The sequence below is a fragment of the Nomascus leucogenys genome, chromosome 15 (assembly GCF_006542625.1).
Source record: "Nomascus leucogenys isolate Asia chromosome 15, Asia_NLE_v1, whole genome shotgun sequence".
Lineage (NCBI taxonomy): Eukaryota > Metazoa > Chordata > Mammalia > Primates > Hylobatidae > Nomascus > Nomascus leucogenys.
Window position 1 is genome coordinate 58,628,703 of NC_044395.1, and position 16,610 is coordinate 58,645,312.

Genomic DNA, 16,610 nt, shown 5'->3' on the forward strand with positions numbered 1-16,610 from the left:
ATAAGTACAATAGTCCCTGTCTCCTGGAATAAGTTGGGGCTGGCAAAGAGAGAAATGTCCTAGGCCTTCTAATAACCAACGACAGACCATGTGTTGTCCTGGATGTTGACCTGAGTGCCAGATATGTGGAACTCGTCCTGTATATGCATATTGCTGGTCATTTCTATATGAGTAGGCCTGAGGACCCCATGGGCAAGGATTTGACAGCTGCCACCCCAGGCATTTTAGATTTTTAATTCAGAGGTCTTTGATTTTGGGGGTGGGGAACATTTTGGAGGACAAGGCCTGAAGGAAGTTGTTTTTATAGACAGCAGGTCCTCAGAGATTATGGTTTAGAGGAATGGGTGAAGCAGGCCTGGAAGCATGTTTGGACAGCCATTTGGAGGGGGTGTTGCATGGAAGCTTGGTCTTGTCTGGATGCTGCCAGGAGTTCATCACTGGCTTAGTCCTAAAGGTGAAAGGAGTATAATAGGATGAGGAATAGAAGTTTAGGCTGTGGGGAGATTTTGGGGCACAGGATAGTACCATGGGGTTGTTAGAAGCAGCAACTGCCATATGGAATGATTGGTGATGGCCTGGATGCAGTTTTGTATGAATTGAGAGACTAAACGAAAGACAAAAGGCCCAAATAAGAGAAGGAGAAAAACAGGTACCAGGGGACTAAGAATAGGAAGGAGCCAAGACACCCAGTTAGAAAGTGCCCAGGTAGGTCCAGCATAATTATTTGCCTGGCTGGTGAGTTTTGGGGCCATATCTTTAAGCTTTTTTATGTTGTCATATACCAGGCTGGATTGATTTAGATAAAAACAACATTCTTCACTTAAAAATATGCAGAGTTCTCCTTTTTCAGCAGTGAATAGGTCAAGGCCTCGGTGATTTTGGAGGACAGCTGCAGCTAAGGAACCAACCTGGGCCCGAAGGACTGATAAAGTCTGTGATATATCTGTAATGCTAGCAGGAAAGTCATTAGAAAGACTATGGAAGGTTGTGACAGAAGTTGAAATGCCAGGTAGATCAGAGAGATACAGTCATGGGGGTCAGGTGTGGTATCAGGAATAATGTGGGGGGCCGGATTGAAGTCTGGGCCAGGAACAATGGTAATTGTGGGAGACTCAACGAAGAGTGAGTATAGCTGAAGGAGCTGGGGGGGCAGAAAGTATATGGGTTGGGAAGAAGGGTGGCAATGAGATGTGGCTGTCATCCAGGAATAGTCAGGGTGGCGGATAATTTTGTTAAAACATCTCAACCTAATAAGGGAACTGGGCAGGTGGGGATAACTAAAAAGGAGTGCATAAAATAATGTTGTCCAAGTTGGCACCAAAGTTGGGGAGTTTTAAGAGGTTTAGAAGCCTGGCTGTCAATACCCACAATGGTTATGTGGGCAAGAGAAACAGGTCCTTGAAAATAAGGTAATGTGGAGTGGGTGGCCCCCGTATCAATTAAAAAGGGGACAGATTTATCCTCCACTGTGAGTTACCCGAAGCCTGGCGTCCATAATGGTCCAGGGGGCTTCCAAGGTGATTGGGCAGCGTCAGTCTTCAGCCACTAAGCTGCCCCACTTAGTGGGGCAGTAAGCCACTCCTTACCTCCTGGGAAGGAGTCAGTCAGAGAGCCTTGGGCCAGAGCTTTAGGGGCTGGGCTCTGGAAGTGGCTGCTGGGTGAGCTGGGCAGTCTGATTTCCAGTGGGTCCCTGCACAGATGGGACATGGCTTGGGAGGAATCCTGGGCTGCAGGCATTCCTTGGCCCACTGGCCAGATTTCTGGCACTTGAAGCAAGATCCTGAGGGAGGAGGTCCTGTAGGAAAGCCTGACCGCTGCAGCTTAGGCATTTTGAAGTTCTTGTGTGCTGGGGGTGCAGCTGGGTTTTGTCTCACAGCAGAGGCAAGTAATTGTAACTCAGAAATGTGTTTCTGCTTGGCTGCCTCTTCTCTATTATTGTACACATTGAAGGCGAGGTTGATTAATTCCTGTTGTGGGGTTTGAGGGCCAGATTCAAATTTTTGAAGCTTTTTTCTAATGTCAGGAGCTGACTGGGTGATAAAATGCATATCAAGAATAAGACAGCCTTCTGGCCCTTCAGGGTCTAGAGCTGTAAAGCATCTAAGGGTAGCCAGCAAACAGGCCATGAACCGGGCTGGGTTTTCATCTTTACCTTGGGTAGTTTCTTTAAGTTTGTCATAATTAACAGATTTGTATGCTGCCTTTTTAAGCCCTTCAACTAGGCAGGAAATCATGTAATCTCACCTAGCTATACCTGAGGAACCTGCCTGATAGTGCCACTGGGGATCTTCTCGGGGAACTGCTCTAATGCCTTCCTGGAGGCCAGGCTCATGATGCCGCTAGGTGTCTCTGTGGGACTGGGCTAGAGAAAAAACTCTTTCCCATTCATCTGGGGAGAGGGTAGAAATTAGGATGACATTTAAGTTACTCCAGGTCAAATTGTAAGACTGGGTTAAATACTGGAATTCATGTATATATTTGGTGGGGTCTGATGAGAAGGAACCTAAGTGTTGATTAATTTGGGAAGGGTCTGATAGAGAAAATGGTACATGCACTCTGATGATGCCCTCAGTTCCAGCACTTCTCGAAGAGGAAATTATTGGGCAGGTGGGGGAGTATTTGCTGCAGAACGAAATTGTAAGCTGGACCAGGTGTGGGGAGGGGAGATGACAGAAGGGTTGTAGGGTGGGGAAGTGGAGGCTGAGGAAGAGTTGGAGCCTGATTCAGCCTGGTGGGGAGCGACCTGAGGAGGAGCAGTCTAGGGAGGAGGGAAGAAGTCAGATGGGTCAGTAGAAAAGAAATATTAAAAAGACTCACTGGCGCTTCGGGTTGGGACTGAAGGGACAGGCAGAAGGGAAAGACGGAAGATTTGGGACAAGTCCCATTGGGAACAGAGATTAGGGAAGGAACGAAGTGTAAAAAATGCCTGGATGTAGGGCACCTCAGACCATTTCCCCATTTTATGACAAAAATTATCTAGATCTTGTAGGATGGAGAAATCAAAAGTGCTCTTTTCTGGCCATTTAGAGCCATTATCAAGTTTGTATTGGGACCAAGTGGTGTTGCAGAAGAAAATAAGACACTTAGGTTTTAGGTCAGGTGAGAGTTGAAGAGGTTTTAAGTTTTTAAGAACACAGGCTAAGAGGAGAAGAAGAAGGAATGGAGGGCGGAAGGCTGCCCATAGTAGAAAGGTAAGTTTAGAGAAAGGAGGAGGTAGAGACATGGAGAGAGGGGGTGGTACTTGCCATGCAGGGGAGGTTGTACTTGCCACCAAGGTGGAAGATCAAAGCAGGCGTCCCCACAGTGATTGAACACCTCTGAAATGTGGGTGAATAATCAGGCAGGCGTCCCTGCAGTGATTAAACACAAGGGAAGACTGTTTTTCTGAGTCCATGACCAGTGCCAGAGTTTTGGGTCCACCGATAAAACGCGTCTCCTCTGTCTCTACCAGACAGGGAAAGGAACCGAAATTAAGGGAAGGGAGAGACTGAAGGGTGGCGCCAAAATTGAAAGGAGAAAGAGGAGGGATAGCGAGAGAGGTTGAATAAGAAAGTAAAAAGAGGCCACTTACCCGATTTAAAATTGGTGAGATGTTCTTTGGGCTGGTCTGAGGACCCGAGGTCATAGGTAGATCTTCCTCACGGAGCAAAGAGCAGGAGGACAGGGGATTGATTTCCCAAGGGAGGTCCCCCGATCCAAGTCACAGCACCAAATGTCAAATGCATCCGTGTGGTAGGTAATGGAAAATTACAGTAAAAGGTGGTTATCTATTGTTAGCAGGGGAGGGGGTCACAAGGTACATGATGGGGAGATTATAAGACTTATTGTCCAGAAGAAGAATGTCACAAGGACGATTGATCAGTTCAGGTAGGGCAGGGACCAGTCACAATGGTAGAATGGTGGAATGTTGGTTAATCAGGTAAGGCAGGAACTGGCTGTTTTACTTCTTTTGTGGGTTTTTGGCTGCCCCAGACTTCTTGGCTCCTGCAGGCCATCTGGACACATATGTGCAAGTCACAGGGGTTACAATGGCTGAGCTTCGGCTCAGAGGCCTGACGGCAGAGACTGGAAAATTGCTTAACAGAATTATAAATTCCTTCTTTCATTACTCACACCTTTTTTTTTTTCTTTTTGAGACGAAGTTTCACTCTTGTTGCCCAGGCTGGAATGCAATGGTGCGATCTCGGCTCACTGCAACCTCTGCCTCCCAGGTTCAAACGATTCTCCTCCCTCAGCTTCCCGAGCAGCCAATTATGCTGCCTCAGCCTTCCCAGTAGCTGGGACTACAGGCACCCGCCACCACGCCCAGCTAATTTTTTGTATTTTTCGTAGAGATGGGGTTTCACCATGTTGGCCAAGCTGGTCTTGAACTCCTGACCTTCAGGTGATCCGCCCGCCTCAGCCTCCCAAAGTGATGGGATTACAGGCGTGAGTGATGGCACCTGGCCTCATTACTCAAACCTTTAGGGAACACCCCTCACTCAGCCATGTGTAAGGACGTGAAGACCCAGAGGTGAAACATTTTAGGGTGCTGCCTCCGAATCTGAATTTCAACAATAGACTAAAATGATCCAGTCCTGGGCTTCTCTAAATTCTTTTGTTGCTGACCAGACCTTAATTTTAGGCTTTGGAGGGTGTGTCTATGCGAATGAACGACTGAAAACTCAGAAAACGAAAACTAGCTTTTATGGAATTTCAATTAATTACGTTTCTCAAAACTATGCATCATGCCCATTTGTGGGCATTGGATGAAAAGATAAATCTTTCCAGAAGGGGCAGGGGAGGAAGAGGCAATTCTGGGTGGGGAAGTTGGGAGAAAAGAAAATCAGTATCTCCTAGTCTTCGCCCAGTTTGGCTCGTTTGGGGTACTTCTCGACCCCGCGTTAGCAGGCCCGTGAATCCCACTCCCACCAGAGAATCAGCGATGGCGGACGAGCAAAGTGAAACTTAGTAGCCCGGAACTTTGCGTGCGGGGTTCTGGCAGCAGCACGCACCGGGAAGCGTTTCGGCGCTGCACCGCGCTGCGCCGTGCCCGTGAGTCCGGCGCGCAGAGGAGGAGGAGAAAGCTGACTGCTTAGGCCCGGCCGTGGTTTTCCTTGTAGTTCGTGGTCTGAGACCAGGCCTCAAGTGGAAACGGCGTCACCATGATCGCACGGCGGAACCCAGAGCCCTTACGGTTTCTGCCGGATGAGGCCCGGAGCCTGCCCCCGCCCAAGCTGACCGACCCGCGGCTCCTCTACATCGGCTTCTTGGGCTACTGCTCCGGCCTGATTGATAACCTGATCCGGCGGAGGCCGGTCGCCACGGCTGGTGAGTGCTGCGCGGCTGGGATCGGCTGGTAGGAGTGGGGGTCGTAGGGCTGCAGACCGGCCCCGCCGTAGGCCCCCCTGAGGTGCTCTGCTTTTCCGTGCCTTTTTGCCTAACTGGCCCCAGCTCGCCTTCCCGGGGAGTCCGCGCCCCATTAGCTCTTTAGAATCGAGCAGAGCCAGAGTGTCATTTGGCACTTGAAGAAACTGAGGTGCAGTGAAGCAGGAACTGAGTCCGTGAAGGACCCAGGACTACTCTCCTCGGTTCGTGTTGTGCTGTGTGCACAAATGAGCCACGACTCCATGCCATGCACTACTCACACTATGGGCATTATTGATAGCATTTAGGCCTTAAAACACTTTATTAGGGATGTATTATTCACAACAAGGAAACCGAGCCTAACAGGTTAACAGCAGCTTGCTCAAGGTCATATGGCTATTAAGTAGCAGAGCTTTTTTTTTTTTGACCTCTGAATGGATATTGGACACCAGTGCTTCTCAAACTTAATGTGCATACGAATAGCATAGGTGTCTTGTTAAAATTCGGATTCTGGGCTGCGCGCGGTGGCTCACACCTGTAATCCCAGCGCCTTGGGAGGCCGTGGCGGGCGGATCACTTGAGTTCAGGAATTCGATACCAGCCTGGGCAACAGGGCGAAATCCCGTCTCTACAAAAAAATACAAAAGTTAGCCGGGCGTGGTGGTGCACGCCTCTGGTCCCAGGCTGAGGGAGGCTGAGGCAGGAGGGTCGTTTGAGCCTGGAAGGCAGAGGTTGCAGTAAGCCGAGATTGCACCATTGCACTCCAACCTGGGCAACAAAGTGAGACCCTGTCTCAAAAAAAAAAAAAAAAAAAAAGGATTCTGATTCATGAGGTCTGGGGAGGAACTTGATGTTAACAACAAGCGCTCAAACACTGCTGCTGCTGGTCTGAGGACCACGGTTTGAATAGGAGGCTCTGACCAGTGTGCTGTACTTCCCAGTAGTATGTCACTGGCCTGCTGTCAGAGACACTGACTATTCTGATAATAACCACCACAGTAGCTTTGCTAAGCTCTATGGATTTCCAGAGGGAAAAGGGAAGAGGAACTTTGAAGAGGGGCCTTTGAAGTTAACTTCGATTATCAGGCAGGACTGAGAGACAGACAGCTTTCTAGGCCCATGGGGCTAGTGGGAGCCAGTGGGGGCAAGGACCTCTGAATGGAGGGTGTTTGATGATTGAGTGAGTGTTCAGGTTTAGGGTGATAAAACTACAAGGGAGATTTTAGCAGAGCATGGCAATTTATTTTATAGGCAGTCAGGAACTTTGTAAGCTTTTGAGAGCTGCAGGGGTGCAGTGATGAGCTCTGGATTTTAAAAAGTCATCTTTGTCAGTAATGTGAGGCGTTGATTGGAGCCAAGAAGCACAATCAGGAAAAAAGCTCAGGCAATGGTTCAGGCAATTAGGAGTCAACACACTTGTACCCCTTTTGCCTTCTTACAGCTGTATGTCATGCCTGAAGGTCAGCCTCCAACCCATCAAATCCCAGCATTTCCAGTGCTCAAATAGTGTTGAAATCCTATTTCCCTTGGACATGACTCCTCACTTCAGAAAGTAGTGATCTTTGTCCATTTATGCCTCTGAGGACTCGAGGTTTTCCCTTTTCATCACTTCACATTTGCCCAAGACTATCACTTGGTGTAATGAAAAGAGCTCCACTTTGGAACTAAACAGACTTGCTCACCAGGCACAGGCACCGTGGTTCACACCTGTAATCCCAGCACTTTGGGAGACCAAGGCAGGAACATCTCTTGAGGCCAGGAGTTCAAGACCAGCCTGGGCAACATAGTGAGACCCTGTCTCTACAAAAAATTTAAAAAATTAGCCAGGCATGGTGATGTGCTCTTGTAGTCCCAGGTACTCAGGAAGCTAAGGGAGGAGAATCACTTGAGCCCAGGAGGTTGAGGCTGCAGTGAGCCGCAATTGTACCACAGCACTCCAGCCTGGGCAACAAAGTTGAGACCTTGTCTCCAATAAATAAATAAATAAACAGACTTGCTCTGCTGCTTTCCAGCTGTGTCACTTTGGGCAAGTTACATGGTCAGGTCGATCAGAGCCAAAGTTTCCTCATCTATAAAATAAGAATAATTAATTTTTGCATATTTGTTGTGAGAATTGAGTGAGATTCTGTAGGTAAAATGTCTGACATGCAAAAGGTGCCGGACAGAGTTCCCCTTCCTTAGCTCTTGTTATGCAAACAGTTTACCATATATTTGTAAATTGTTCATTTACTGAACCCCCCCCCTTTTTTTTTGAGACAGGATCTCACTCTGTCACCCAGGCTAGAGGGCAGTGATGCAGTCATGGCTCACTGCAGCCTCGACCTCCTGGGCTCAAGTGATCCTCCTATCCTGGCCTTCCAAGGAGCTGGGACTACAGGTACATACCACCAGGCCTGGCCAATTTTTAAATTTTTTGTAGAGATGGGGTCTTGCCATCTTGGCCAGGCTGGTCTCAAACTTCTGGCCTCAAGTGATCCTGCCACCTTGGCCTCCCAGAGTGCTGGGGTTCTAGGTGTGAGCCACTGTGCCTGGCCTTACTTAACTGTTTCTCTGTTACGTGCCCTATGGAGCTCCTAGTGAAATCACGGAGACAAACAAGTAAACAATCTGTTGCTGATCTTGGTATGATAGATACATGTTTTGATAGAGGTGGGTGAGCAGAAAGCACTTTAGGAGCACAAAGGAGATACAGATGGGAGGGAGAATGCTCTAGAGGAAGTAAAGGTTGGCTGAAATGTGACGTTTGTACCACTTAATCTCGTTGTTAGTTTAGCCGTTTGTGCCTTTCTGGGAGACAGAAGAGTATAGCAGTTAAGAGCATATGCTTTGGGGTTTGACACCACCTCCACCCTACTAGTAATTTGATTCTGAGGAAGTTCCCTATCTCTGAGGACTAGATGAGATAATGAATATAAACTGCTTAGCCCAGGAGTAGGGATCAGACTTCCTGAGTTCCCAGAGCTTCCCTAAATTGCTTTGGAAGATTTAGGTCCTAGGACTTTGTTGAAATGGTTGTCCTCAACAGCATTTACTGAATGCATATTGTGTTTATCTAGCTCAGTGTCTAATATCTATAGTAGGTGTTCAGTAAGTATTGAGTGAGGCCAGGTGTGGTGGCTCATGCCTGTAATCCCAGCACTTTGGGAGGCTGAGGCAGGTGGATCACCTGAGGTCAAGAGTTCAAGACCAGCCTGACCAACATGGTGAAACCCTTTCTTTGCTAAAAATACAAAAATTAGCCAGGCGTGGTGGCACATGCCTGTAATCCCAGCCACCAACATGGTGAAACCCTGTCTTTACTAAAAATACAAAAATTAGCCAGGCGTGGTGGCACATGCCTGTAATCCCAGCTACTTGGAAGGCTAAGGCTGGAGAATTGCTTGAACCTGGGAGATGGAAATTGCAGTGAGCCGAGATTGCGCCATTGCACTCCAGCCTGGGTGACAGACTGAGACTCTGTCTTAAAAAAAAAAAAAAAAAAAAAAAAAAAAAAAAAAAAAAAAAAAAAGTAGTATTGAGTGAATAAGTATATGTAGATTACGAGGAATATAAAACATGGTCCCAATCCTCCAAAGGTTTACAGACCAGATGGCCATATCCATTAAAAAGACAAATTGTGGTATAAGATTGTGCATGTAGGGTGAAGGTGTGTGTCACATAAATGATGTTTCTAGGAGAGTTGGAGGAGTGGTGAAAGAGATATGGTAGATTTTCAAACTACAGCCCTGGAGAGTACCTGGCATTCTGTGAGTAATGGGATATTCTGGCCGGACACCGTGGCTCACACCTGTAATCCCAACACTTTGGGAGACTGAGGTGGGAGGATTGCTTGAGCCCAGTTTTCAAGACCAGCCTTGGCAACATAGGGAAACTTTGTCTCTACAAAAGAAATTTTTTTAAGCTATCTGGACGTGGTGGCATGCACCTGTGATCCCACCTACTTGGGAGACTGAAGTAAGAGGATCACTTGAGCCTGGGAGGTTGAGGCTGCAATGAGTGTGATCATGCAGTGAGTGTGATCCTGTATTCCAGCCTAAGTGACAGAGCAAGATTCTGTCTCATAATAATGAATATGTCTCATAATAATGAATTTCTATCAATGAAATAAAATTGTGTAGCTCTTTTTCAAATTAGCAGGAAATGTTAAGAATTTTTTAAGAATAAGACTTTAAAAATAAGTTGTACATATTTTGGGGGTACATGTGGTATTTTGATACATGCATACAATGTGTAATGTTGAAACTGGGGCAAATGGGACATCTATCACCCCAAACATTCACCCCTTCTTTATGTTGGGAACATTCAAATTCCTCTCCTCCAGCAATTTTGAACTATACAACAAATTATTGTTAACTGTAGTCACCCTACTGTACTATCAATAAACAGAATTTTTTTATAAGTTTTTCTCTCATCATCTGTTTTTTTAAACTTAACCTTCTTGCTGGTTACCACTTAATGTGCCCTAAATTTAGAGTTAGTTGGTATTCTAAGTATAGTCCACAAAATTAAATATTTATTGATCTCTAGTTTAATATATCAGTAATTTATGATGTTCTGCAAAGAGCACAAAGCTGCCAGGGTTAGACTCACTGAGTAAACAATGGGAAAATGATTGTAGATGGGGTGTGCAGGTAGTGAGAGGTAGACCACTAAGAGAGAATGAGGAGAGAGGTTAGGAAAATGGGGCCTCGGGAAGAGGCCAAGCCATGCCTTTAGGGCTAGGATGCTGACATTATCATCTCAAATGCTTATGGAGTCTTTCTGTGAGGAACATGGGTCAGCATAGAGAGAGTCTGGTTCTCTGTGTCTCTGCAGTCCAGTGGCACATGGGAGAACATGCACTCTTTGGTTTGCTATATGGCGGGTAGCCCATTAGAGAAAACAGTGGCTGTTTGGGATAAGAGAGAGTGCTCTGTCCAGTTCTAGAACATAGGAATATTTTTCATTTTTATTGTTTTATACATCTTCGAAAATACTTTTACATGCATATGTCTTGTTTTATATGCTACTACTATGAGAAAGATAGGATAGGTCTTTTTTTAAATTTTTTTTTTTTTTTTTTTTTGAGACGGAGTCTCATTCTGTCACCCAGGCTAGAGTTCAGTGGTGCGATCTTGGCTCACTGCAATCTCCACCTCCTGGGTTCAAGCGATTCTCCAGCCTCAGCCTCCTGAGCAGCTGGGACTACAGGTGCGTGCTACCATGCCTGGCTAATTTTTGTATTTTTAGTAGAGACGGGGTTTCACCATGTTGGCCAGGCTGGTCTTGAACTCCTGACCTCAGGTGATCCACGTGCCTCAGCCTCCCAAAGTGCTGGGATTACAGTTGTGAGCCACCACGCCCAGCCAGGATAGGTCTTGTCTATGTTTTAGAGGTAGTAAATTGAATTGCCCAAGGCTATTCATTCATTTATTAAATAAATATTAAGTGCTATATGCTAAAATATACATTGCATGTAATATTTTAGATTTGTTAACCTTTAAAGAGTGATAATGTGGGCCGAGTGTGGTGGCTCATTCCTGTAATCCTAACACTTTGGGAGGCTGAGGCGGGGGGATCGCTTGAACCCAGGAGTTCAAGACCAGTCTGGGAAACATAGCAAAACCCCTCTTAAAAAAGAAAAAAAAAGGCATGGTGGTGCACACTTTTGGTCCCAGCTACTTGGGAAGCTGAGGTGAGAGGATTGCTTGAGCCTAGGAGGTTGAGGCTGCAGTGAGCTGTGATTGTGCCACTGCACTCCAGCCTGGGCAACAGAGCTAGACCCTGTCTCAAAAAAAAAAAAAAAAATATGTGGGATGTCTCAAAGTCAAGGATCAAGGATGTTTGTTCAGAATAGCTTTTTTTTTTTTTTTTTTTTTTGAGACAGAGCCTCACTCCATCCCCCAGGCTGGAGTGCAATGGTGCGATCTCGGCTCACTGCAACCTCTGCCTCCTGGGTTCTAACGATTCTCCTGCCTCAGCCACTCGAGTAGTTGGGATTACAGGCGCCCGCCATGACGTCTGGCTGATTTTTGTATTTTTAGTAGAGATGGAGTTTCACCATGTGAACTGGTCTTGTACTCCTGACCTCAGGCGATCCACCTGCCTCAGCCTCCCAAAGTGCTGGGATTACAGGCGTGAGCCACTGAGCCCAGTGCCTTTTTTATTTTTATTTTTTTAAGAAATGCCATAACAGGCCGGGCGCTTTGTCACCCAGGCTGGAGTGCAATGGCGCAATCTCAGCTTACTGCAACCTCTGCCTCACAGGTTCCAATGATTCTCCTGCCTCAGCCTCCCAAGTAGCTGGGGCTACAGGTGCCCGCCACCACCCCCAGCCAAATTTTGTATTTTTAGTAGAGACAGGGTTTCACCATGTTGGCCAGGCTGGTCTCAAACTCCTGACCTCAGGTGATCCACCTGTCTCGGCCTCCCAAAGTGCTGGGATTACAGGTGTGAGCCACTGCATCCAGCCAAAAATGTAACTCTTAATACACATTGACTAATTTTTGCTTTCTTTGGGATTTGTCATTTGAATTTCAGGTTTGCATCGCCAGCTTCTATATATTACGGCCTTTTTTTTTGCTGGATATTATCTTGTAAAACGTGAAGACTACATGTATGCTGTGAGGGACCGTGAAATGTTTGGATATATGAAATTACATACAGAGGATTTTCCTGAAGAAGGTATTTCAAGTTAATTTTAGAGAATCTGTGTTTACTGTATTATTATTTTCCCTGGTTAATCTTATCCATGTCTATGGCTTTAGATACCTTCTAAATTCTGTTGACTCCCACATCTTAGTCTATAGACCAAAATTCTCTTGAATTAATATATCCAGTTTCTGTCTGACTACCTCTGTTCCCAAACCTCCTGCTCCTCTGTGTCCTGCTTCAGGGAATGGCACTACTGTCCACCTGGACACTCAAGCCAGAAGCCTGAGAATCATCAAGTCTTTCTCTTTCACTTCCCATTAATCATCAGGTCTTACCAGTTCTACTTCCTAAATATTTCTCGACTTTGAACTCTCCTCTCCCACTACCACTACCCTGGTTCAGGCCTTGATAATCTCTTGCTTGGACTGTTGCACTTGCCTCTTACCTCACCACTTGCTTTGGTCTTATTTCCAATGACAGCAAATCTGATCACATGTGTTTAAAATAGTCATCTGGCCGGCCACAGTGGCCCACGCCTGTAATCCCAGCACTTTGGGAGGCCAAGGGGGACAGATTACCTGAGGTCAGGAGTTTGAGACCAGCCTGGCCAACATGGTGAAACCCTGTCTCTACTAGAAATACAAAAATTAGCCGGGCATGATGGCAGGTGCCTGTAATCCCAGCTACTTGGGAGGCTGAGGCAGGAGAATCGCTTGGACCCGGGAGGCGGAGGTTGCAGTGAGCTGAGATCGCACCATTGCACTCCAGCCTGGGCGTCCCAGCAAGACTCTGTCTCAAAAAATAAAATAAAATTAAAATAAAATAAATAAGTCATCCATTGCCTAGTGGATAAATCCAGACTCCTTAGGATGGCTTATTTCCTCCAGCTTAGCTAATTGCCTGTCCTCTGGTAGAAACACTTTACCCACATTCTTATCTACCATATGATATACACATGTCTGTGTTTTTCATGGATTGTAGCTTCGTCTTTGTTTCCCCAGCTTCTTGCATAGAGCCTACACATAGCAGGCATTTACGCATAAGAGTGGATATGAATTGTATGGAACACTTCCTCATTCCTCATCACTTGCCTGGTGAAATGCTTTGTCCAGAACCTGCCCTATATTGCTTTATACATGTTGTACCTTCTTCCTGCTATGTTATTCTTCCTCTTGCCCCTGTTTCCACCTCATCCACCTAGCAAATTTCTGCTTTTATTATCTCAGTGAAGCTTTCACCCAGTTACAGTCAGGCATTCCCTCAGTGTGCTCTATCTCTATTCTGCCGTGAATCTATTAATAGTTGTAATAAAACTTTTCTCACCTGTGTTTTACACACATATACACAACACAGATGTGCACATATATGAGTCTCTGTAGGCTGGGAGTTTAACTTACTAGGACAGTTTTTTTTGTCTCCCCAGGGCTTTGGCACACATAGCCTTATTAAATGTGTAAATGAATGAGTATAGAAAAAATTTGAACTTGTAAACATATAAATAGATTTTCCCCAGTCTCGGCAACATAGTGAGACCTCATCTCTACAGAAAATTTAAAAATTCGCTGGGTGTGGTGGCACATGCCTATAGACCCAGCTACTTGGGAGGCTGAGGCAGGAGGATTACTTGAGCCTGGGAGAACAAGGTGCCATGAGCCGTGATCACACCACTGCATTCTAGCCTAGGTGACAGAGCGAGACTCTGTCTCAAAAAAAAAAAAAAAAAAAAGATTCTTCTATTAATGTAAATATGTAATATAAAACATTTAAATTTCATAACACTGAATGATCTCTAAGGTCTTATTTAGCTCTAAAATTTTATTACTCTTTAATATTCCCACAGCCTTCAGTCACATATATGATATTTATGGTGGATCAGAAAGATACAGCTTCTTTTTTTGCCAAAGAAGAGCTTAAAGACTAGCACAAAGCCATGAATAGTGGATGTATCGGGAATGCATAATACTCAGAACCGTGAAATGTTAGAGCTGGAAGTCATCTTGGATATATTGATTACTAGGAGTGAGGCCCAGTGGCTGAGCAGTCTTCAGTCTCAGACCTCTGGCTCTTTGCCTAGACATGGTTCCATGAGTTCCCTGTGTCTGCAGGAGTGTGTATAGCTGCAGGGCTCATTCTGTTTCTGAGCTGCAGATTACTGGCAGTTGTGCCAAGAGCCTCATGCATGGACAGTGGGAGCCCGGAGAGCTTGACCACATTGGCTGTTGGCCTCTCCTAGCTGACCTGTGCCCCTCTGTGTTTATTTCTTCCTTCACCTCTTCAGTCAGGATACTCCTGGCAGCAACTTGTCCCTCTTGGCAGCCATTTGGTTGTCATCACATATTCCTTCAAAGTTATTCTTCAGTCAATGAAAGAAAATCCTTCAGTGATTACCAAGCCATAGTCAAGGACAAGAAAATAAGGAAATTCTTAGGGGTTTGTCTTAGTCACTTTGGCCTACTATAACAAAATGCCTTAAACTGGGTAATTAAAAATTTTTTTTTTTAACTTTTTCTTACCACCTGTATAATTGCAGAATAGACTGGGTAATATATAAATAATAGAAATTTATTGCTTGCAATTCTGGAGGCTGGGAAGTCCAAGATCAGGGTACCAACACAGTTGGTGTCTGCTGAGGGCCCACTCTGCTTCATAGATGATGCCTTCTTGCTGTGTCCTCACTTGGTAGAAGAGGCAAACAAGGTCCCCTAAGCCGATCCCACTCATGAGGACAGAGCCTTTGTGACCTTCACCTCCCAAAGTCCTAAACTCTTAATATCATCATCTTGGGGGTTACATTTCAACTTATGAACTTTTGGGGGACATGAACAGACCACAGCAGGATTTCAATCAGTAAGATTACTGAGTGATAATTTTCCTTTAGGAAATACAATTTTTAAAACATATTTTTAAAATAAATCTTTTATGATCTTTCCTTTTATAGAGAAGAAAACATATGGTGAAATGTTTGAAAAATTCCATCCAGTACGTTGAAGTCTTCAAAATGCTTGCTCCAATTTCACTGATACTTGCTGTTTCTGAATTTGATGGAACATGTTTCTAATGACAGTTGAAGCTTATGCCAATCTGTATGTTGACACCTTGTAATTAAAATAGTTACCATGAGTACTCTGACTCTTTTTATTGTTGTAAGAAAAATAGTTCTTCAGAGAATGGTCAGTTTCCATTCACCCATCTGAAAGATTTTAAAATGAGGTTGAATTCTAGTTTAGAGTTAGCAGACTACCTAAATCTGGCCCACTGCCAATGAAGTCTCATTGGAACACAGCCATGCTCATTTGTTTACATGTTGTTTATGGCGACTGCCATGCTGCAAGAGCAGAATTGAGTAGTTGTGATAGAGACCTATGGCCTGCAAAGCCTAATTAATATGTAGCCCTTTCAGAAAAGGTTTGCCTGCCCCTGTCCTGGTGCAAAGTGAATTTAGAGTGAGCCAGATTATGGAGGATTCTGTGACTCTTGCCAAATAATTTTGACTTCATCCTGTAGGTATTAAGTCATTAAGGCGTTTTAAATCATACAGTCATGTTTGTATTTCTGAGCTCTGTCTGTAATGATATAGGAGGTGGTTTAGAAGGAGGAGACTCCAGACAAGGAAAACAGAAATCTTATGCTGCCAAGTTGTCTTTGCTCTTAGGTGGATTATCCTGGAGAAAGTGGACTCAGGAGCTAATACTGTCTACAGTGGAGCTTGGTGCAATTAAAAACGAAAGACTGTACCTAACTGGAATGAGGTTACTTTTTATGGCTTATCAAATGCTTGTCCTGGCCCGATGCAGTGACTCATGCCTATAATCCCAGCACTTTGAGAGGCTGAGGCAGGGTAGATTGCTTGAGCCCAGGAGTTCGAGACCAACCTGGGCAACATGGCGAAACACTGTCTCCACATAAAATACAAAAATTAGCTGGGCATGGTGGCACGTTCCTGCAGTCCCAGCTACTCATGAGGCTGAAGTGGGAGGATCTATTGAGCCCTGGAATTCGAGGATGCAATTAACTGTGATTGTGTCACAGTTCACTGCAGCCTGGGTGACACTCCAGCCTGGGTGACAAAGGAGACCCTGTCAGAAAAAAAGTACTTGTCCCAAAAGTTTTTGTTTCCTAGCTTAGAATTTATAATCGTCAGATTAGGTTTTGGAGATAAAGTATATGTGGTTTTTTTTGTTTTGTTTTGTTTTGTTTTGTTTGAGACAGTCTTGCTCTGTCAGGCTGGAGTGCAGTGGCGTAATTTTGGCTCACTGCAACCTCCACCTCCCGGGTTCAAGCAGTTCTCCTGCCTCAGCCTCCCGAGTAGCTGGGACTACAGGTGCATGCCATGACGCCCAGCTGATTTTTGTGTTTTTAGTAGAGATGGGGTTTCACCATGTTGGCCAAGATGGTCTCGATCTCTTGACCTTGTGATCCACCTGCCTTGGCCTTCCAAAGTGTTGGGGTTACAGGCGTGAGCCACTGCGCCTGGCCTATATATGATTTCAAATTAGGTGGCCTTATAAATATAAGCAGATGGTTTCTGGGCAAAATCAAATGAATTCTGTCTCTATTTCCTTGAGTACCAATTGTAAAAACTGAAATTAGGTTGGAGAAAGTGCTTTAGAAATAACAAAGATGTACAAATA

General features: G+C 45.2%; 1 protein-coding gene across 1 annotated transcript; it reads left to right on the forward strand.

Moving 5' to 3' along the window:
- The first annotated feature begins 4,684 nt into the window (after nucleotides 1–4,684).
- Nucleotides 4,685–15,261, forward strand: NDUFC2 (NADH:ubiquinone oxidoreductase subunit C2). Its single transcript, XM_030828947.1, has 3 exons — nucleotides 4,685–5,310; nucleotides 11,866–12,009; nucleotides 14,918–15,261. The coding sequence occupies exons 1-3, from the start codon at nucleotides 5,145–5,147 to the stop codon at nucleotides 14,965–14,967; spliced, it is 360 nt and encodes a 119-aa protein (XP_030684807.1). The 5' UTR covers nucleotides 4,685–5,144; the 3' UTR covers nucleotides 14,968–15,261.
- The last annotated feature ends 1,349 nt before the right edge of the window (nucleotides 15,262–16,610 follow it).